Consider the following 24,326-nt stretch of genomic DNA (forward strand, 5'->3'; position numbering starts at 1 on the left):
CCAGGGCCTGACAGCAGCCCTGGAACAAGAGGGAAGGGGCTAGAGCCCTAGGTCAGCACTCCCACATACCTGACCAGATGACACACTAATAATAATGTGGGCCCTCAGCCAAGGGGCCCACTGAGCTTGGTTCCAGGGCCTGGCAGCAGCCCTGGAACCAGAGGGAGGGGGTAGAGCCCTAGCCCAGCACTCCCAGGAACCTGACCAGATCAGGCACTAATAATCAGGGTGAGTCCTCAGTTGAGGTGCCCACGGAGCTTGGCCCCAGGGCCTGGCAGCAGCCCTAGAACCAGAGGGGATAGATCTCTATCCCACCATACACACAAAAAATCCCAGCTCCAATGCTCTCTCTCCCACTCTCTCTCCCAAAAGGCTAGCAACAGCTCTCTCTCACTCAATTGCCTGCTGAAACTGAAAGCCAGCCTGTGAGCACAGTTCCTTTTATAACCAGAGGTCCCATAGAGCAACACAGGAGGACTGTGGTTGGCAGTCAGAACTGCCTAACAGGGTTTGCAGGGATGAGATTGGAGTTCCTATGGCCACAGAACACAATCTTCCCCCTCCCCCCCCCCTCGTGTCTGCTCCCATGTAACCAATTGTAACCAATTTGGAGCTCCATGCTTGGAAAGAAGACCTGCCCATCAAGCTAAGTTGGGCTTAGATTGGGGTTTCCAGGGTGACAGAAGGAGTGCAGAAAGAGTTCAGGCAGTCCCTGCCTCCATTGCCGAGGGAATTGATTGAAGATGCCTGACTGTCTGGCTTCACGAATAGCGGACAAATGCAATGAACGAATCTTGTGACAACCACTTGTTCGTCTAGAATGGGGTCTCACAAACAGCTTGTTTGCAAACCGCCGAATGGGCTGTTCGTGGCTTTTTTGCGTTCGTAAGGCTGTTCTTGCCCATGCCTAATTATGTGTATTTTCTATCCTGTACCAGTAAAGTCATGAACAGATTTGAATTGCTTTTGCGCTCTTCCCACTTGAGTTATGGCTCTGCTTTTTAGGTCTTCCCCCATTTTTTTCTTTACTGCATTCCATTTGATATGGAGTTGTTACCATGAGTACTTGTTGTCAGTGCATGTTTGCATTCTTTTCTGAGAACATCTCTGTGCCCACCGACTATTAATAATTATCGAAGTATTACTTATTTTCAGGTATAAAAATTTTAATTGGGGATAGAGAGACTATCTGTGAGAGTGGATGTTCTTTTTATTTCACTCACCAACCATTCCACAGAAAACTAGTCCATTTCATATTCAGCTGTGTTCTGGGAAGTAGAAAGGATTTTGTGTTAGGCGCTCTATTGTCAGGAGCTATAGTTAATGGCTATGGTTATGTACTTTAATCACATCCTGAAAAGACAAGACTCACTGGAAAATGCAATAGGAAATGCTAGGAAAGGTAGAAGGCAGAAGGAATAGGAAGACTCAATAAAGAAAGCTACAGCCTCCAATGTATTGTCGAAGGCTTTCACGATGGTTGTTGGGGGTTTTCCGGGCTGTATTGCCGTGGTCTTGGCATTGTAGTTCCTGACGTTTCGCCAGCAGCTGTGGCTGGCATCTTCAGAGGTGTAGCACCAAAAGACAGAGATCTCTCAGTGTCAAGACCACGGCAATACAGCCCGGAAAACCCCCAACAACCATCTACAGCCTCCAGTTTGCAAGATTTGAGCAAGTCTGGTTTGGAGGTTATTAATTCACAGAGTTATTATAAGCCAGAAGTAGGTTGATGGCACACAACACACATATGGTTACTATACAATCAGGCAACATTATTTTATTTTATTAGAAACATTTTATGCTGCCTCTCCAAGCACCTATCTGAGGTGGCTTACAATTTTTTTAAAACTTTAAAAACAAAACATTAAAAATATTAATTAAAATCCAACATTAGAAATAAAATCCAGCCCAGCATAAAAACATAAACCAACCCCCCGAAAACAAAGCAAACAAAATCCCCAGACCACAACAGCTTAAAATAACTGTTTCCAGATTAAAATATTATTAAAAGATCAACTCCTTAATTAAAAGCCTCGATGAACAGAAGCATTGTGGCCTGGCATGGTAAAAGAAAGCAACATAAGTACCTGGTGAGCGCCAAGATAAGGAGCATTGCACAAGTGTGGTGCCACTACTGAAAAGGCCTTGTTTCTGGTTACCACTTGCCTCACCTCTGAAGTAGAGCAAAGAAAGTAGAGCTTTTGAAGCAGATCTGAACTGGTGGGCTGGACAATACGAAAGGAAAGGTCCTTCATGGCCCCAATGTTACTTCATCACATTTCATATAGGCAGGCCTTTGGTCTTCTATACACAACTGGCTGCTTAAATCATGTCTGTCAGAATAAATTTCTACTTATTTCTTCTCCTAGTTTCTTCCATACATTTCTTGTTCTTCTCCTTGTGGCTGCTCCTACTGTGCATTTCCTTAGAATACTATGGTATATGTGGAGACATTTCCTTTAGAACTAAGTTTAGTTTTTTCAAAGAAAAGTATAGTACAAAATATCCAGTAAAAATAAGGAAGCATCATATTGAGAGGGGTTGATGGAATATAAATCCAGGAAGTATAGCAGCCTATCTTATATTTAATTTGAACCAAGATTTTAAAAAGTGATTTTAATAAATGATTCATATTACTTATACAAACCAAAAATGGCCTAGTTTTTAACCTTCAAAGGTTAACTAGATGCAATGTTTAGTGCAACGTAGAGCAATATGACTTGATCATTCTGGAATGAAGTCATGGTACAGATCTGTTTTATTTCTGTAGTTTGTCTATTGTATTTGGATTAGAGAAACTAATCAAATAAAAAATATCCCACACAAGAAAGACATATAAAACACGAAGCAACTCACTAGTAAAAACTGAGTGAAAAACTTTGATGCATGTAAATGGTTAAACAGATTACAGAAAGAGGCAATTGCAAAATCTTACGTTTAAGAGAAATTCTCTTTCTTTTAACTGTGAGAATAGAAATGACCACATAGATTAAATCAGTATTTGATGTTATGATGTAAAATATATTTTGCTTTCTACCTTTCAGTTTATTACAGTTGTTGCTAAATGTCACCACTGATGTAGACTTGAAAACTATGTGACCCTCCAGTCACGTTCACTTTCATCAGTGTTCTTTTTCAAAACATTATTTATTTACAGAATGGAATTTTAGTAAAAATAGCAGAGAGCTGTCCTCCATTGAACTGCTCAGAAAAAGATTACATCCTCCCAGAGAACCAATGTTGTCGTGTTTGCAGAGGTAAGTAGGAGGTTAGCAGATGCTTGGTGAATTCTGTTGCTGACAGACAGTGTGGTTCATAATAAGACAAGAGTGTTAGATCTGGATTTAGAGAGACTACCTATTGGATTTAATGATGTCACTGGGGACAGTTGTACATGTAATCTAACTTAAATTGCTTCTAATGGTTATTTTTCTCTACCTTTGCTGTCAAATAGAAGCAATTTGTTTTTGAAGTACTTATACAATGTTATCCTTCTTTTGTCCACTTTCCGGGGCTTCCCCTTCTTTGCTCCAGTGAGTCTGAAACCTGCTTCAGTGCAACCTCTCCTACAATGCTGCAGTCTAAGCAAGTTTGCATGCTCTGTGGATGGCTAGGTGTAGATTTTTGAACCTCCCATCCACATTTGCACCATGTTGTTGCTTTCTTCCCTTTATGGCTACCCCCCTCCCCCACTTGCCACCAGAGAGCTTGTGCTGGCTTTAAAAAAAAATCAATATAGCAACTTTTTTTACAAAAGCTTTAAAACTCAGTAGTTGCTATATCACTATAGGAACTATAATTTAATCAAAAAGTCCTCTGGTGATGTGGGAAGGGGGAGGCTAGAAGAGTCTGATTGAAGAAAGTATATAGAATCTTTTAATGTGGATGAACAATAGGGAAGCATTGCTGTGTATAAACAACCTTAAGCACCTCTAATAGCAATCATAAGAATCTAAAATCTCCTTTATAGGATTGTTGTCACCATGAACAAAATAAAGATAGGAAAATAGTTTGCAAATCAGAACTTTTTAGATTTTATTTTGTAGTTTAACAGGCATTCTTTATTTTAAATTATCAATATATAGTCTTTCAGCAACAGCAGTTTATTTCCAGTTTAGCTTTTTTATTTTGATTTTATGATGTACTTACATTTTGTTAATTTTTGCTGTTACGGTTGAAACAGCGTAGCCAACAGATGAGCTTATGATTACGGTATGTGCCTCACTGCAGCTATAATCACCATATTGTGTGACCTCGGCAGCATTATTTGTCTCCTCTTTTTTCCCATTCTTATTCTATTCCCACCTGTTCAAGTCCCGTATGAATAAAGCCTTATGCATAATGTTGCTATGACAGTTATGAACAGGAACATAATTTTTGATAAGAGCTTGGATCCACAGGAGTATTTTCATGTGCAGAGCATAGCTTGCTTTTCTCCCCATTCCCATGGTATCCCAAAGTATCCCATAAAATTTTGCGTCCAGAAGACCTCAGGGATAGCATTTGGAGAATTCTTCCATCTGCAGAAAAGCTTTGGTGGATCTAAGCCATGGTTTGTTACTTTTCAGTTGACAGAAAACACTCTTGGCCACTGCAACCTGCTTCTCAAACAGCAAAACCGAGTACATGATAAACTTGGCAAGGTCTGCTTTCTCAGGGAATAGTCCCTGATTCGTAGTGCTAAATTTCTTTCTTGGGTAGCCAGTTGTAAGCTGCTGTGTTATCTTATCTGTTTTATATCACCCATGTATCTGCTTTACAAGTAAGAATTTTAATTGAATAAAAATCTGGGAGATTTTATCTTATCTGCCTGAAATTTGGCAGAGACAATTCCTTGGGTGAACATCATGATTCATGGTATTTCATTTCAGTTGTTGGAGAAAAGTTATAGCTGAAACTATGTTATGCTTTTAATTGTCTATAATACTGTGATGGTTTCTGTTGTTTGCTTAAAATTTAATATGTAAGAAGAGTAAAGCTCAAATAGGAAGTAAAATAAAAGTTTCAGGCAGAACTGAGTTTCTCAATGAGACCGATGGAAATGAATAGTTTTAATAACAATTATAATAAAAACAAATAGTGTTTGAAATGAAAATACAGAATTGCACATCCTTATTCATAACTGCCCCAAATTACCTTCTTAAAATCAGAGCTTCTCCCCCTCCCCTTCTGCTGCAGAGGCACATATATAATGATGTATAATGATCACAAGCAATCAAATTCATTGGTAATGATTGTTGCAGTTTAAGAACTTTTTGTTTAAAATGTAATCATCAAAAGACTATAGAGAAGTGGAACAATTTCTTGATTGCAGTTTAATCATTTTTTTCCTTTAGATTTGCCATCCTTGTTGAAATTTACTGCTATATTATGGTTGGTGATTGTTACTTTGAGTGACAGATGTGATTGTGCATATTCTTCCTTTGGTTGTTCAACTAAAAGTTACACAAAAGCATTTTATGTTGCATCTATACAATTCCATGAGCACACTGTCAGTCTTCACAAACACAGGTTATTTAATCACTTTCTTATCTGCAACTGAAAGAATGAGAAATAGTACCTTGTAAAAACATTTTCAAGTAAAATACTTTTTACTTCAAGTAAAGTAATTTTTATTCACACTATACTTAAATAGTTTGTCTGAAAGGTTTAGTGTAGATGGGCAGCTAGAGTAGTACTCACCCATTGGCTGAAATATGTTTTTTATGGCAGGGAGAGGGGAGGGAGTACATTAGTATCGTATTAATGATACGGCTTTGCTAATCTTTCCATTTACTGCTTATATTAAAAAAAGAGGTTTATATTTTCTTTCAGTGGCAGCCTCAGGTGACAATTTAGCATTTTCCTCATTTCTCCCTGTCTAGCCCCAAGACTGGATTCAAGACCTTCAGTTGCTGTGGAAACCCCTATCCTAGCCCAGCTAAGCTTGATAGGCAGGTCTCCCTTCTAACAGTGGAGCTCCAAGTCTGTCACATAGAAGCCAAGAGCAGGGGGGAGATGGGCCTTCTGTAGCCATGGGAACTCCAATCTCATACCTCAAAACCCAGTTAGGCAGCTCTGACTATCAACCTGAGAGCTCTTGTTCTGTTCAATGGGAGCCTGGCTTATTTAAGGCACCTCTCTTTGCCTCATGGTTTCAGTTTCTGCAGACAGTGGGAGAGAGTGGAGGACTATTGCTGGAATTGGAGGGAAAGAGAGGGAGCGTGGGTTACTGAGCTTGGCTACTTGGCAGCTGCTGGTGGAGAAAAGCCTCCAGCTTAACTCTTGGTATTGCTGGGAAAGGACGGGTGCCTTTTCCTCCTCCCCATCCCTATTCTAGCCAGGGCCTGGGCCACTTCTTGGCTTTAGCCTTGGGCTTAGCTTGACTGAGGCCTACCTACACTTTTTTTCCCCTGGGATTTTCGTTCTTTCTCTTCATTCCTTCTGGGTTTAATTGTTCATTATACACTTTGTGCACCTGTCCTTCTTGCTCAGGTCAGGTGTCCCTCTGTGCGTGGGGAGGTAGGGCTCTACCCCCCACCCCAGTCTCAGGACCACTACCAGGCTCAGGGGGCAAGGAAAGGGGGCACATCTTGAGGAGGGCTCACACTCACTCTTCTTTTGCTTCCCAGTTATTCATGCTTAGCAGTACTATGAGGCTTAGAGCAGGGGTCAAGGATGGCCATGGGGGGAAGTGCTCTACCTCCACATGCACAGAGTCACTTGACTTGAGCAGGCAGGACAGGTGCACCAAACAAAAAAAGAGCTGAACAATAAACTCAAAAAGAAAGAAGAAGGTGACCCCTCAGTCGAGGGCCCCAGAGCCTGGCAGTGACCCTGAGACCAGGGGGGTAGAGCCCACCTCCCCATGCAGAGAGAGACCTGACCTGAGCAGGTAGGACAAGTGCACCAAATAAAAAAGAGCAGAATGATAAAAACGAAAGATGAAGGTACTCGTGCACCATGCCCCCCCACAGAGTCCTCCACCATGACAGATGCACCTGCTCTGCTGCTACCAACTGCCCAGCCCACCAATGAAGATCAAATTTCGAGTGGTCCCATTTGGGATCTGCTCTCGTGGCCTGGCTCGTTCGCCGCCACCTCCTCCTCCTCCTCACCCCTGCCCTGTTCTCTCCATCCTGCCTTTTTGGCCTGGAACCTGCACACCTCTCTGCAGAGCTCCTTCTTCCACTGATGCAGCTCATCTTCCCACATGGTGATGCTGCCCTTGATACAGGGGTCACAGAGGCAGGCAAGCCTGTACAGCGCCTCCTGACAGAGGGGATGCAAGCGTGCCATGTCCGCCTGTAACCTCCTGATCAGGTCCCTGACCCTGGAGAGAAGAGCTTCCTCATGCTTCAGCTCTTTGTTCAGCACCTAGTCAAGCCCATCAGGGGGATGACCTGACTCAGGGTGGCCTAGTAGGAGCAGACGAGTTCGGTGGTGTCCTTCAATGGTTTAAGGACATGCAGCATCTGGGACAGGGCGAAGCACAGGGTGAGGCCGGAGGCAACAGGCTCAGGTGGTGCCTCTGCAGGTGCTTGTGCAGGGCCGTGGATGACAGGTGCTTAGGGTCGCAGCCCCTATGCACCACGCCATCACAGGAGAGGCACCATGCCACACAGGGGTAATTGGGGATGGTCTGAAAGTGCTTCCAGATCATGAGATTTAAATGAGGACCGGGAGCTGGCTCACGAGGATAACAGGATTACTGGCCGCGGTGTGGAGCGTGGCCGGGAAGACAGAGTAATGGGTGGACTGCAGTCAGAGACAGCCCCAATAGTTTGGGATGGGGGGGTGGAAGTAAAGCCCCACCATTCCTCCTGAGATCCCTCCTCCTTAAACAGTTTTCGGAGATCTTCCTCTCCCCCCAACGGTAAGATCGCTTCTGCCTCCTCCACCACCCCCACAGGTAGATCTTCTTTAGTGTAAGTCTCTAGTGCCACCAAGTCTTCCCCCTCAGCAGTGCTGGTCGATGGGCAACCAGGACAACTTTTGCACTTCCCCCCACAACCATCCTTGACCCCTGCTCTAAGCCTCATAATAAATTAATGGGACCTACTGTCTCTGCGCCAAGGGGGAAGGGGTTCCGTCAACACCGCCATGGCCGGTAGGTGGGTGATGTCTGTGGCCGCATCCTTCCATCATCAATCCAAGGGACCTGCTGTCTCCTCTGTGTCAGGAGGGAAGGGGTTCTGTCCATGCTGCCATGGCCGGCAGGTGGGTGATATCAGTGTTCTATTGGTGTCGCCTATGGTGCTGTGAGCCTTCAGCTGAGGAAGACATTATACTAGGCCAAAGAGTCTAGCAGTAGGCATGGAGCCAATGGGTTATGTTAGTGGCAGCCTCTCCTCAGCATGAGAGACGGTTTGCACATGAAGCTGTATGGGATGGTGGGAGGGTCCCTGTATCCTTGGGACTTAGAATGTCCCTCTCCCACCGCCACAGCCAGCCCATAGGTTCTGCTGCTGCAAAGAACATTCAGGATCCCCCCTCCCAATCCTGGTGCTGAATCCTGTCCCTCCTGGTTGGTTGGGGAGGGCATCCATCACTGCTGCCATGGCCAGACCATGGGTTTTGTTGGCGGCCATGGCCTACACAGGCCCCATGCCTAAGAGGACCACAATCCTCCAACATGAGACATGGTCCTGCACTGACTCCTGCTGCTTGCCATGGCTGGCCCATGGATTATGGAGGAGGTGTCCCTCAATCCACCCAGATAGGTGTGGAGGGCTTCCATCAGTTCCTGAGTGGGAGGCGGCCGACTGACTGCCTCGCCTAGTCCGCACAGAGGGGGCAGCCACAGTCAAAACCCATAGTCCTGACACGGTTGTCCCCCACTTATGGGCATGCAGGCAGGCATATGGGGGGTGCTGCCAGTTGGTGGCCAAACCCTCCACCTCCAAGATGGGAGGCGGCTGGCTGACTGCCTCCCTGAGCCCGCATGAAGGAGACGGCTACCAACAAAACCCATCGTGTGGACAAGGTGACTACGTATAGGGACGTGCAGGCGGGCACATGAGGGGTGCTGCTAAGTGGTGACCAAACCCCCTGCCCCCGAGATGGGAGGTGGCTGGCTGACTGCCTCCCCAAGCCCGCACAGACGGGGTGGCCGCCAACATCACCCACATGTACTGGCCACCTACAACCCACTTAAAGATATGCGGGCGGGCACATGGGGGGTGCCACAAGGTGTTGGCCATACTCCCCATCCCATAGAAGGAAGGCGGCCAGCTGACCACCTCCTTGAGCCTGCACGGAGGGGGTGGCCACCAACAAAACCCGTCATCTGGACAAGGTGGCTGCCCTTTGGGGCATGCAGATGGGCACATGTGGGGTGCCGACAGGTGGCGGGCAAACCCCCAACCCCTAGATGGGTGGGGACCAGCTGACTGCCTCTCTGAACCCACACAGAGGCAGCAGCTACAGACAAAACCCTTGGTCCTGACGTGGTGGCTGCCCATAGGAGCGTGCAGGCGGGCACCTCGGGGTGCTGCCAGGTGGCAGCCAACCCCCCTTCCCCCTAGAAAGGAGGCTGCCGGCTGAGCACCTCCCCAAGCCTGCACAGAGGGGGTGGCCACCGACATTGTCCACGTCTGGGGGTCCTTCACTTGAAATGGAGCCATAAGTCAGTCGGCATGGATGGCTCCAATTTTATCAAATGGGACTTTCCTGGGGGCGCCAGCTTTAGGGGTCTATAGCTCGGAGATCCATACTGGAATCTTTTCCAAACTTGGAGGGTGGCTGGAGGAGAGGCTACTGAAAACTCCCTTCAAGTATTGGCTCTCTGAGGTTCATGGTTCATGATCTGGCTCAAGTTCGTCCAAGTTCGTGGTTCGTGAAACTGAACAAATCTTGAACCTCGTGGTTCGGGGTTTTTTTCCGTTCATGCCTATGTCTACTTGGGACCTGTGTGTCTGAAGGACTATCTTCCCCCATATGTTCCTGCCTGGGAATTAAGATCACAGGAGGCCCTCCTGACTGTCTCATCAGCTAAAGAAGCTTATTTGGTAGGTACATGAGAGAGGGCCATTTTGGTGACAGTCTCACAATTATGGAACAGCATCCCCTGGGAAGTGTGCCTAGCCCCTTCACTATTGATCTTCAGGAGGCCGCTGAAGACATTTTTATTTAGGACTGATTTTAATTAATGCTGTTTTTAGTGGAAGTTACTTGAAGACCTAGACTGTGTTGTTTTTAAATTTTGTTTTTATCTTCAGTTGTTTACATTTATATTGTAAGCCACTTTGAGTTCCTGCAGGGTAGAAAGGCAGCTAATACATGTTTTAAATAAATAAGTAAGTAGACCAAAATTGATACAAATAAATTCAGAGTACTGAAAAAAGACATTTTTTCACATTATATATACAAGCATTACACCCAGCAATGTATTTCAAGGAGGCATTCCCCAGCATTTTTATTTATTAATAAATATTTTACCTAATTACACTGTCTAAATAATCAACAAAACGTTGCTGTTCTATTTCAGTGCTGCTTGTTTATGTTCTTAAAGCTTGTTTCCAAAACTGCTAGTTTAATTTAAAATCAATCTGGATGAATCAGCTATTGGTTTCTGATGAAAATGAACCTGACCTTTTCTTTAGATTATAAAGCTGAGTACCCTTCCTTCAGAGCACTTCCACCAGTGTTGCTTTCTTTATGTTTCCTGGCTTATATATGTGTATATTTCCATTATGAATTGTTTTTCTTTTTTTTTTGAAAATTCTCTTGAAAATATCTGTGAAAGTGGTATATATTTGGCATTAGGGAGGCTAACTTATAGTTGCTGTGTACCTTGAGTATAATTCTGTGCCTTGAATGTGTTACAATGTCTAATGCTCAGTTTGCACATAAAAGCCACCCACCTGGTTTCTCCAAGTAATGCATCCTTGACTGTTCCTAAGAATGGACCACAGTACAAAGAATATGTGAACTCAGTATGCAGGGAGTACCTTCTATTGTGTTCATGACAGAGTTCTTTGGAACTGTTGTGATTAACTACAACCACCACCACCACAACAACTGAACTTACTTGAACTTCTAGATGGATTAATGCCCCAATCAGAACGATGAACAAAGTCAGTGTTATTATTATCCCCACAATAACACTGGGAAGCTTGAGCTGAGAAGAGTGGTTTTCCCAAGGCCACTTACTGAGCTCCTGGCAGTAGTGGGATTCGAACCAGCAAAGTGCTAATTTGCAGTCCAACTACTTAACTACTATGCTACAGCAGTTTATAGAAGTTGCAGCCCTAGAAATACCTCTGGGGAGTATTTACACTGTTTTTGGAAGAATGTAGAAAAAAGTGAATCTAGAATGTGTTCCTCTTAGGGCTGTCACCTGAACAGTAATAAAAATTTTTCCCAGAATAAGCTGGTTACCACTTAACAGTTTGCTTTTTGTAAACAAAAAAGTTCCCATTGTAAAAAAACAACACCCAAAATCTATGCAATTACCATTGGGGTAGGGTTTCTTTCCTAAACTGGTTTAAATATTGGAATAAAAAATACTCCAGATATTCATTAAAAAAAACCCTGATCTGGGGAAACATTTGGAAAGATACAACTATTCCTTACAGCCTGGAATACATATATACAGAAATATATTTGTGGAGTAGGAAAATAAACCAAATATTTTTTTAAAAATGTTAAGATATTAGAAATTTTTAATTGTAGATGTTTTAAACTCTTTTCCTTTAAAACATATGAGTTTCTTAGGTATCTAATATCTTAGGTTCACAAGTAAAAAAAACGTACGGTGTGAGTTATTCATATATGAATGATATATGAATCTATGTTCTGCATCATATTTTTTAAGTTCCAGAAGTTTTAAGTACCATGAAACAGCATGGCTTGCATCCAGCAATGTGCAAGCAGAAATATCAACAAACTTAGCATGGTTTCATTCATTCAAGATCTTGTACAACACCTAGCACTTTTCTCCCTATATATGAGAGGGCTTAGAAATTGGTTGCACAAAATTTTGCACAAGCAGAAGTAGAGATACAAGAAGTTTAACATTGTACAAGCAGTTACTGCAGTTTTTTTCTTGTATTACCACTCATGCAAGAGCTCTAATGCAAGTGGGAAAAATTTGCTCAGCATCCAACCCATTGATTTCTGCCACCACATACAAAAACAGTTTTGTAGGATGTTTTCTATACCAAGATAACTTGGAATTTAGATTGAGGCAATGATATATCCCAGATGTAAAACATTAAGTTTTTATACAGTGTTGATTTAGGGCTTGATTTTGTTAGGCAGCACATGATTTCATACTTATAATAATAATAACAACATGCGATTTATATACCGCCCTTCAGGATGACACCCACTCAGAGCAGTTTACAAAGTATGTTATTATTGTATTGTCGAAGGCTTTCACGGCCGGAGAACGATGGTTGTTGGGGGTTTTCCGGGCTGTATTGCCGTGGTCTTGGCATTGTAGTTCCTGACGTTTCGCCAGCAGCTGTGGCTGGCATCTTCAGAGGTGTAGCACCAAAAGACAGAGATCTCTCAGTGTCACAGTGTGGAAAAGATGTAGGTCATTTGTATCTACTCAGGAGGGGTGGGGTTGAGCTGAGTCATTCTGTAAGAATTTCCCAGGGTGTGGAATGCTAATGGCGGGAGGCTTCACTGTAACCTGAGGAGGTTCTTTTGCATATGGATTGGTGCTTGATGTGCTAATCTTCTCTGCAGGGCTATTGTCGGGTGTGGAGTGTTTTGTTGGCCTGGTGTTTTTCAGAACTGGAGCCCATGCTCTGTTCATTCTTAAGAATGAACAGAGCATGGGCTCCAGTTCTGAAAAACACCAGGCCAACAAAACACTCCACACCCGACAATAGCCCTGCAGAGAAGATTAGCACATCAAGCACCAATCCATATGCAAAAGAACCTCCTCAGGTTACAGTGAAGCCTCCCGCCATTAGCATTCCACACCCTGGGAAATTCTTACAGAATGACTCAGCTCAACCCCACCCCTCCTGAGTAGATACAAATGACCTACATCTTTTCCACACTGTGACACTGAGAGATCTCTGTCTTTTGGTGCTACACCTCTGAAGATGCCAGCCACAGCTGCTGGCGAAACGTCAGGAACTACAATGCCAAGACCACGGCAATACAGCCCGGAAAACCCCCAACAACCATATGTTATTATTCCCACAGCAAAACACCCTGTAAAGTGGGTGGGGCTGAGAGAGCTCCAGAGAGCCGTGACTAGCCCAAGGTCACCCAGCTGGCTTCAAGTGGAGGAGTGGGGAATCTCCAAATTAGAGTCCTGCACTCTTAACCACTACACCAAACTGGCTCTTGGAAATGGCCAAGCTGTGTAGAGAGTAAAGGAGCTGAATTACATGTGTAAATAAACTCAAACTTTTAAAAAAATATTTATTTTATTAATAAGATTAAAAGACCAGTAAAGGAGAAGAGAAAAGAAAAAAATAAAGAAAAAGGGAATAAAAAGAGAGAAGAGAAAAAGAAAGAAATGAAAATTAAAGAAAGGAAAAACAAAGAAAAATAATTCATATTTCCATTTTCCTCTACAACACCTATTATATCTTTACACACATTATATCTGTAGTTTTAATACCTCTGAAATTTACCTTTTCAATACTGCCCCCCTTCTGTTTATTTTTCCCAAGTTTATCTTCTGAGAAATCAAATCCACAAATCATCAATTCATTTTTTCTCATCTCATGCAGTAAGTCAATAAGGATTTTCCAATTAACCATTTTCACAATCCAGTCATCCATTGAAGGCAATACTGTACTTTTCCATTTTTGCACATATAAAAGTGTAGCCGCCATTGTTATATATAGAAATAGAATACCATGTTTATTTTCCAACTTTGTACATTAGTTCCAGCAAAAAGGCTTCTGGTTTAAATTGTATATTGATCTTCAGAATTTTCTGTATCATCATATGAATTTGTGACCATTTTTTTTTGCTTTAATTACCAAAGATGATAAAATGTTCACTCATGTTGCTCACATTTACATTTGTATGATATACCATTACTCATTTTTGCTAATTTATCAGGAGTCATATACCACTGATACATCATTTTGTAAAAAAATTATTTTAGTGTAGAAATCAAAGTGAATTTAAGCCCCTTTACCCACATATTTTCCCACTGGTCCATTTGTATTTTACACCCAAAATTTTTGGCCCATGTTACCATACCGTCCTTTCACACATTCTTCTTCCATTTCAAATTTCAACAAAAGATTGTACATTTTGGAAATAACACGTTCATCATTTGTACAAAGCTCTTTTTCAAATTCTGTCTTATTGTAGTCAACCCCCATAATTTTTTATCTGATTTAAACCTTTCTAGCAATTGTGCATAGAAGAACCACTAACATCATAACCTTTAGTTATTAGAGCTTCCCTTGTCTTCAATTTTCAATTTACAGTCTCCTTTGAGAACTCTAATAATTCTCCATACATCAGCCATCACTTTTTAGTTGTCATTTCACTTCTATAAAAAGTTTCCTGTGTTGAAATCTAAAGCGGTGTCTTCTGTGATAGTTTCAGTTCATATTTATTCCAAATTCTAAAGATGTCTTTATTAATATAGTGAATTTTAGAGTCTATGTTGACCTTTACTTTATCATACCACAAATAAGCATGCCATCCAAATCTCAGGTGATGATCTTCCAAAGTCAAGAGCCTATCATTTCTCAGAAACATCCATTGCTTCATCCACGTTAGACATGAGGCAACAAAATATAACTTCAAGTCTGGTAGACCTAAGCCACCTCTTTCCTTTGTATCTTGTAAAATTTTGTATTTAACTGGTTTTTTCCCTTGCTGTATAAATGTTGATATATCCCTTTGCCGCTGTTTAAATGGTACTTCTGAAGTTAAAACAGGTATTGTCTTGAACAAAAATAACATCCTAGGTAAAACAATCTTCTTAATAACTGATATTCTCCAAGGTTAGTCCCCCAACAAGGACAGCTGTACTTTATCCCGTCTTAACATATCCTTTTTAATTTCTTTCCATGTCTTAACATAGTTATTTTGAAATAGCATACAATTAATCCCCATCAGCATGATGCCTAAAATTTTTACCTTTTTTTCAACCTTGAAACCTATTATTCTCATAAGTACCAGATTTATTGGTACTTATGAGAATAATATGCTCATAATATTATTCATGATTTATTTCATTATTATAACGTCATTATTTATTTCAAATAATGAAATACTTTCCGTCATTTTTGAAGAGCTTTTGCCCCATTTATATTCCACATTGTGCATTTGTAATCCATATTTTGGCTTTAGTTATTATCAAAGTCCACATCTTCTTGTTTTTCCTCATCTTTCTGTTCCAGTTTGGACTGTTTGGGATCTTCTGCAAATTCTTCCTGATTCTTCTTATATCTTTTAAAGAAATCTTTTGCTTTTGGTACTGAATTCAACCTGAATCTCTGTTGTTTGAAAATAAGGGTTACTCCTTCCAACTTGTCTCATCTGAATGAGATTTTCTTCTGTTTCAGCTTTTCAGTTAAAAATATATAGTCTCTTCACTTCCTCAGAATTCTGTGTGGTATCTCCTTTAAAAGGATGACCTCAACTTCCTGTATTCTCAGTTTCTTCTTGTAATGTTATTGTAAAACTTGATCTCTTATAGACTTTTTAACAACATATGCTATAATATCTTTCAGTAATTTGTTCTGTGCTGCATACCTGTGGAGATTCTGTATACTTTATCCACTTCCATATCAACTCTTGGGATGTCCAACGGAAGAAATTCTGCCAAAGCCTCAGCTTTCCTATATTGCCCTGTGTCTCCCAAACGCCTTGTAGTCTCAGAGCATATTCTTTCTCCCTTAATTCCAATAAAGCCAAATTATCTTGATGTTTCTCCAACTTTCTATTAAATACTACTGTTCTACTGTCCAAGATCTCCACTTGATTATTCAACTTCTTTACATCCTCAGAAGTTTTTTTAACAGCTCCTTCAATATTTTTAATTTGGTCAGTTAAATCTGCCTTAAATTTCATAAAATAGTCTTTCATTTTCCTTTCAAATGAATCAAATTTGTCACCTAATTGATCAAAAAAGTTTTGCATCAAATCTATAGGTGTGATGTCTATGAAAACCTTGCTCTTCCTTGTACATTGAGACATTTTCTGCAAGATGGCTCTATTTCTCTATAAATTATCTGTAAAGCCTTTCACAGATGATGCTTACTATTAACTTTGTTTACATTCCAGCCAGAGTTTCAAGGCCAGTGTTTCAGCCTTAGCTCCTTCGACATAATTTTGTTTATCCAGCCCAGCCAAAATACTTTCCCCAAATACAAATTTACAAATTATAGAGATAAACAAACCATATACTTTTGCTGTCCCTTAGTTTATTAAATCTTTCTTATCACATATGTAATTTAAAAGCTTTCTGCTAATGATGTATCATTATTCTTTTTATTTCAATTAAAAAGGAAAAAATAGAGAAAAAAGTCCAGGAAAGCAGAGTATTATCTCACCGTAGAAGAAATAGCTGTGTTGAAGAGTTGCTTAGTTCTTTGACTTGTCTTTAAATTTCAATTGTAGCTGTGAGCAGATGTCTCCTATCTTCCAACACTCCAATCTCCAGTCACCACCCAGGAACCTGGGTAGTAAAACTTTCAGCAGAGTGGTCAAATGGAGCACAAGTGGTTAAACTCATGATCCCTCCTTATCCAGAGTGATTTATCAGCTGGAGAAGGATCTCCAGCCATTAATCAAAGCTATGTTTTCTCTCCCCAAACAGAAAGCTTCAGGCACCCATGCCCTCAAGTCAAATAGCTAATGCTTCTTGATCCCATCATAATTGGTGGTGAAGAGCGCTGTCAAGTAATAGCTGACTTATGATTACATGGAAGTAATTTCATCCTAGTTCAGTGGCACTTACTTCCTAGTACCTTAACTAGAACTGCAGCTTAAGTAATTTTAGAAAGTAGGTCTTAGGTTGCTAGACTATTTGAGACTTTTCAAAAATTGTAACCCATATCTAACATTTGAAAGGATATAGGACTAGCCAATTCCACTGCTTTTCACTAATATGAAATTAGCTTGTCTACCTACTCCATGAAGCATGGAATTTGATTACTGTTATAATTACCTTAAAATGATTAATGGGTCATTGCACAGTCAAATACCTTAAAAAGCAAAATGTAATCTACTGGAAGCAATAGTAATAAAGACATAATGCCACCATCAGAGGAGAACCAAGAATAGAAAAATTACATAGCAACCTTCATAAGACTAGCAGAGTATTCATCTGTAATATTTGAAAAAGGATTAGAGGTCAGCAATTTGACAAAGATCTAGAAGTCTTGCTTTTATACCAGTGAAACAGAGTTAAGCCATTCTAAGCCCATTGAAATCAGTAGGCTTAGACTGGAGTAACTCTGCTTAGGATTTCACTGATAATGTATGATTACCCTTTTTGAAGTTTCTGATTGTCTCCTGAGTGTTTTTGTTTTTGGAGGCCTATCCCACATGTTTATGATATCAACCTGAGGGAAGAAGTGATCATGACATCTGTTCTCAATTGTTTGTTATTGCCATGCATGCTCATTTGCCTTGTTATAATTAGCTTCTTTGGACTACATTTAAGAGTAGTTAATACAAAGCTTCCAGTGGCTGCTCAGAAAATGTTGCAGCATGGAAAACATGTTGGACTAACTGTAGGGACTAGGACTTCCATAACTGTAGGGACTAGGACTTCCAAGTATATACATAAAGAATGTCTAAGCAAAATAAATTTGATATTAAAAATATCAACTTTTTAAATAAAAAAGTTTATAGTGAAACAGTTTATACTATTCTTGAAAACAGTATTTGTCTTGCCAAGGGGCAAGGAGGTTTTTTTTAGGATTTGATAGCAATGAACAAACAAGTGTGTAAGGAAAGCAATTTTATTAAACAAGGCAAGTGAAATACAAAAGAGACATACGTGCATAAATTCAATAGAGCAGGAGTCCCCAACCCCTGGGCCACGGACCAGTACTGGTCCATGGCCTGTTCGCAACCGGGCCGCACAGGAGGTGTGGCAGGCGAGGGCAGAGTCAGCTCCAGGGAGTAGGCGAGGTAGGGACCGTCTACTTGCAGGAAAACAAGCTCAGGGCTCCCACTGATTCTGCATTGTGGTGAGTTGTATAATTATTTCATTATATATTATAATGTAATAATAGAAATAAAGTGCACAATTGTATCATTCCGGAACCACCACCACCCCCAATCCATGGAAAAATTGTCTTCCATGAAACCAGTCCCTGGTGCCAAAAAGGTTGGGAACTGCTGAAATAGAGCATACATGCAAGGAAACAACAAGGGGAAACATACAGAATATCTACACAATAACATAACATAATAGAGGAAATATACCACCTGATGATTACAGTGCCAACTTCAGTTGTTGAGGACCCCAATACAACAATGGGCAGACCTCTTTGGCCAATTGTGCTCAGCATGTCACCAGTAAACATCTGGGCTGAAGCCCAATTAAAGGATGAATTGACTTCGATTTATATAGGCTAAAATTACTTTATCTTGATTCTCTTCAAAAGGGAGAAGGTTCCCTTCAAAAGGGAGATAATTTATGACCTGATGATTATAATGCCAACTTCAGTTGGGTAGACCCCTTTGGCCAATTGTGTTCAGCATGTCACCAGTAAAAGTCTGGGCTGAAGTCCAATTAAAGGATGAATTTACTAAGACTTATATAGGTTAAAATTGTCAACAAAAAGAAGGTTCAAAACCAAAAAATGCTCTCAGTGTCCAAGGCCAGCTGATAAAGGAGGTGCCTGGAACCAGTTCACTTGACCCCCTGTATCAAGTGTTGCACCAGTTTGCTTGACTCCTTTTGTGATTTACATATCCTTGTACCTAACACAGCAAGGTTAAAACTTACAACAGTGGAGCATAGCCAAGGCATATTCACATATGCAAGAAAGCATATTTAACTCCAAGAAACCATATTTAGCTGTGGCATGAACAGGGCAATACAAGATGAAAGGACTTGTGGTACACCACCTAAACTCAAAATACATAAGTCTTCCAAAAATTCCACTACATTGTCCTCCTTTCACTCCAGCTAAATTAACTCTGTCATTGAAACCAAGACAGCAAGTTAGTCATAACTAACTTTTATCATTGTTTTTAGTGAGCCATAAATAGCATTACCTGGATCTTCAGGACCACAGACTTCTTAGAACTGGTCATCCGTGTAGAAAATATTTGTGGAAGCAAAGAAAATTGGAATCACAGTCTCAGTAGATTAATATTTTTACAGCAATTTTATTATGTAAAATGCTTTTCAGTCTTTTCAGTTATGCCCAGCAAATATTTTTCATAATTCCAACATACATACAGACAAATGAGATACATACAGATATGGTTTAATCTGAATCCACTGAGCTGCAATGACTGTATATGGCTTAACTGTACATATATGTACAGTTTTATATGTATGTATGTATATGTATTTGTATATGTATATATATGTATTTATATGTATATGGCTGTATATGGCTTAACTAAAGTTCTACTGGACTTCTGTTTAATTTCCCAGTGTGCCAAATAATTAATTCTGGCCTCTCAAAAAAGGATAATACTAGGATGAATCAATTGATACCCTAATGGTAATATCTATTCCTTTAATTAAAATATACCAGATTATAAAAAGTTTTACTTTCATGCATTAATTGTGCTTTATTTTTATGCGTTAATTGGATAGTGTTATCAGTATGCATGGCCCTTTATAGAGTTACATAGGGGGAGAAATTTTAATAGTCTAAATTTTTATGGTGGAGAACACAAAGGAAAGGTGGTGAGTTGGGCAAGAGTGACAAGAAATAAATACAAACAAGTAGGAACATTTACTAGCAGTTGTATATAGGGTATAAGGAATGGGTTTTCATATCATTTAGGACTTTGTGACAGTAGTATTTATAATCTGTCACCCTAGTCTAGCAGTCTGCCACTTCTGTGGCTGCTCAGGTTCATGCAGGGAGTATTCTTTCATGAGACTTCAGCACTAATTTTCAGTAAATAAAGTAGTCAATCACACATGTGTAAAAGAGTAGATGCAATCATGCTCAATATTGATATGAACAGTATAGGACTGTTGGAGCAGGAACTTCATAATTGCATCATAGCACATGTGATGTTCTAGTTTGGAATTAATTTTCTTAGAAACTTTTACATTCCAGGAAGATGTAATAAAGCCCTGCTTAGTCATAAGAGCATTAGTTCTTATATTCAGAATAGAAAATTTCTAAAGTACAATTGACCCTTTATGACCTGTGGAAACCACAAATAGCCACCTTGAGCAGGTTTCTGAAGAGGTGGTATATAAATCTTCTAAATAAATTAAAAATACACTAATAATCACAGAATCACAGAGTTGGAAGGGGCCATACAGATCTTCTAGTCCAACCCCCTGCCTAGTGCAGGATGAGCCTAAAGTTTCCCTGACAAACATTCATCCAGCCTCTTTTTGAAAACTGCCAGTGAAAAGGAGCTCACCACCTCCCTAAGCAGCTGATTCCACCTTTGAACTACTCTGACAGTGAAAAAGTTTTTCCTAACATGCAGCCAGTACCTTTCAGCATGTAATTTAAGCCTGTTGCTTCAAGTTCTATCCTCTGCTGCCAACTGGAACAGTTCCTTGCCCTACTCCAAATGACAGCCTTGGTCTATAATATAGACACCAAGTTTAAATATGGGTGAAAAAAAGAAATGCATGTGAGATTTCGATGTACATGGCATCACATTGAGAGCTGTAGTAGTACAGTAGCTAAGTGGTTGGGTTGCGAGTCAGCACTCTGCTGGTTAAAATCCCACTGCTGTCATGAACTCAGCAGATGACCTTGAGTAAACCACTCCTGTCAGCCCCAGCTCCCCAGCTGTATTGTGGGGATAATAATAACACTACGTTCACCACTCTGAATGGGTGCTAATCTGTCTAGAACAGCAGTATGTAAACACACTGTTGTTATATAGGTAGTTGTTACTCATGTATGTAAGATTACTTTTCTAGGAAGGTACAGCCCATGAATACTATTGTATTTATGTTGTATCCATAGATGCCTGTGACAGGTTATTTTTGTTGCCAAATATTGGATACTCTGTCTGTTTGTTTTGATACCCCCCCTCCTAAGAACTCCTATAGAAAACATTCATTAGACCTGAGTCCTAAAAAGAAGTTATAAAAACTGGGATTTTTTAAAAAAAATACTGATTTATTATTATTTACTATATTATTAATATTATTATAAACTTAATAAATATAATCTATTTAATGTCATCTATTATATATATATTGCCGTATTGTTCTATTTAAAACTTTAAAAACCTAGCATTCACTGAAACAAGGCTGAAGACCAAATCCTGAAAACTCTTCCCATTAGAATAGAATAGAATAGAATAGAATAGAATAGAATAGAATAGAATAGAATAGAATAGAATAGAATAGAATAGAATAGAATAGTCTCCAAGGAGGTTCATAAATCTCTGAGATAAAGGAGTTCTCATATTTCAAGAAAGTGTGAAGCAGGTAGAATTTCTGACCATTAAGTTTATGTTGAAACAAGTTGCACTAGAATATATTTTTAAAAGAAATAACTGAAACCAGAGTGCTTAAAACTGAGTTCATGGACAAAAATTTAGTTTCTGACTCTCAGCATAAAGGAAAAGGATGAAAGAAAGCAGATATTACAGGCAGTTTTTTTTAGAAGTATCTTTGGTATTATTTTCAGAATGACTTATAGGGCCACTGAAATGGAACACGTTGCCCTAAAGAAGTATCATTTCTCAGTGCTTTTTGTTTCAATGTTCACACTTATCTCTTACTGTCAACTAAATAAGACTTTGATTAGTTATTTCCATGAATGAATTTAGGTACCATTTTGTTTGATGCTGATGTGATTGGAAATATAAGACATTGATTGGGAGGGGGGATAATCTATAATAATAACAACAACGTGATTTATATACTGCCATTCAGGATGATTTAATGCCTACTCAGAACAGTTTACAAAGTGTGTTTTTTATTATTCTCATCACAATCACCATGTGAATTGAATGGGGATGAGAGAGCTCCAAGAAACTGTGACTGACCCAAGGTCACCCAGCTGGCTTCAAGCGGAGGAGTGGGGAATCAAACCTGGTTCTCCAGATCAGAGTCCTGCTGCACTTAACCACAGTACTAAACTGTTAGTGTGGGTTCAGCCAGTAACTTCAGAAGTCAGGGTCCCCAATTTTGTTTAGGCTGAGGGCACTTTTGGAATTTTGATAAATTATAGTGTGTCATCAAAATAGTTGCCATGGGAGGTGATCTAATCACAAAATGTTGAGATTCAGAACCAAGTATTATATGGTGGAGGCAAGTACTCCATGAACTGTGAACCAATAAAATTGTAGCCTTTTTAATTGCAACAAGTTGCCTAGTGTTTTCTGTTGCCTTGTTCTCACCCCATGGACCCTTAACTCTGGGTTCAAAAACACTGGCTCCAGACATAGGGCCTCTAGTTTGGGTTGCAGAGTGGGGGGGGGTGCAGTACATGGCAGCTGCCATTTTCTCCAGAGCTTGGCAGCTCCCTGCAGCCTCTCATGGGGCTTCACATGGTTCAAAATTCCTGGGTGGCCAATCAGAGCTAGCCATCCAGGTTTCTGAGGGGGGTGGCTTGGAGCAGCAGACCAGGAAGACACAGTCTTCTCTTTGGTCCACTGGCCAAGAATATAATCAGGAGTCACTGGACCCCCATTCTACTTTATTTATGGCTGGCTACCCACCTATCCCTCCCTCCTTCACCACTGTTTGTTCAGGGTGCATTACAGCTGTTAAATGCATTTTTACAGGATCTTCAGTGTGGTGACGATTAGCTGGTTAGCTCTTTCTGTACCTTACTACTTGTTGATGCTGCTTGTTTTTCACCTGTCACAACTTGAGATAAGATGGTTTTGTTATTGGACACAAATCCTTTTGGGGGAAATATGGCCTGCATGCCAGTTTCCCCATAATTGGGGACCCCCTCAGGCATGACAGATGTATGCCCAGCTCAGGGACTTTGGGGACATGCTCATTCCCAAGTGGCAGGGGATCCACACAGGGGTATACACCCACATGGTATCCCATTTACTACCCTCCAGTGGTCCCCACTAGACATGCGCATGAACCAAAAAATTTATCAAACCAGCGGTTTGTGGTTTGGTGCCAACGACGATCCCGAGGCCGCGAACCGCAATGAACATTTGCTGTTGCTGAACCGGTTTGTGGTTCACTGTTCGTGGGGCGCAGAACGGCCCCCGTGGCACTTAGCCCATATTCCCAGGTAGTGTTTTGCAAGCTCTCCTACAGACATCACCCAAGTTTGGACAAGATTGCAAAAGGAATCTTGGAGTTATACCCTCTCCACTCCAAGGCCCCCAGGAAACTCCCACAAAAATCCAAGCTCAATTATACTCTCAGTCTCTCTCCCCAAAGGCTAGCAAGTGGCAAGTAAGAGTTCTGTCCCACTCCACTGCTCACTGAAAGTGAAACCCAGCCTGGGAGCCCACAGCTATTTATAAGCACAGGTCCCATTGAGCAACACAGGAGGTCTGTGTTTGGCCATCAGAGCTGCCTATCAGGGTTTGCAGGGATGAGATGGGAGTGCCAATGGCTACAGAACACCCCATTCCCCCTCCCTCCCCTGGGTGTCTTCTCCCAACTTGTAACTGCTTTGCAGCTCCGTGGTTGGAAGGAAGACCTGCCAATCAAGGTAAGCTGGGCTTCCATTTGGGTTTCCAGGGTGACAGAAGGAGCACAGACAGAGTTCAGGCATTCCCCCGGCTCCGTTGCCAGGGGAATTGATTGCTGGCGCCTGACTGTCTGGCTTCCTGAACCATGGCCGAACGCACTGAACCAGGCATCTCCCGAACACTGGTTCGTTGGCCGTGGACAATCATGAACCGCCGAATCGCAATCGCGCGATCGCCAATTTCATGGGTTTTTGAAGTTCAAAATGTGGTTCATGCCCATCTCTAGTCCCCACCTCAGCAGGTGTGCTGAAGGGGCTGGAGGGTGTCATCACCTGGCAGATGGGTCAGTCAATGCTTGGATCCATGCCCCATGTGATACCAGTGCTCCATAAGCTGTCAATAAATAAAGTTGTGATCTTTTGTATTCCAACAAGTTTTCTGCTGTTTTCTGTTACCTTGTCCTCACCCCCTCATTCCTTGACTCTGGGCTTACAACACACTAGCTGCTGCACTTTGTACCAGTTGAAGTTCCCAGACTATCTTGAAGGGCATATAAAAGCAATCCCCATAGAGCATAATCAAGTAGTCTTACCTGGATAGTATCAAGA

At 41.1% G+C, this 24,326-nt stretch overlaps 1 protein-coding gene across 1 annotated transcript in view; it reads left to right on the plus strand.

Moving 5' to 3' along the window:
* Window positions 1-24,326, plus strand: part of NELL1 (neural EGFL like 1) — a 910,256-nt gene that overhangs the window by 270,360 nt on the left and 615,570 nt on the right. Inside the window, exon 11 of the mRNA XM_054969963.1 lies at window positions 3,158-3,257. Within this exon, the coding sequence (XP_054825938.1) occupies window positions 3,158-3,257 (100 nt within the window). The remainder of the gene's footprint in view (window positions 1-3,157; window positions 3,258-24,326) is intronic.

This window comes from Eublepharis macularius, chromosome 2 (genome assembly GCF_028583425.1).
Source record: "Eublepharis macularius isolate TG4126 chromosome 2, MPM_Emac_v1.0, whole genome shotgun sequence".
Taxonomy (NCBI): Eukaryota; Metazoa; Chordata; class Lepidosauria; order Squamata; family Eublepharidae; genus Eublepharis; species Eublepharis macularius.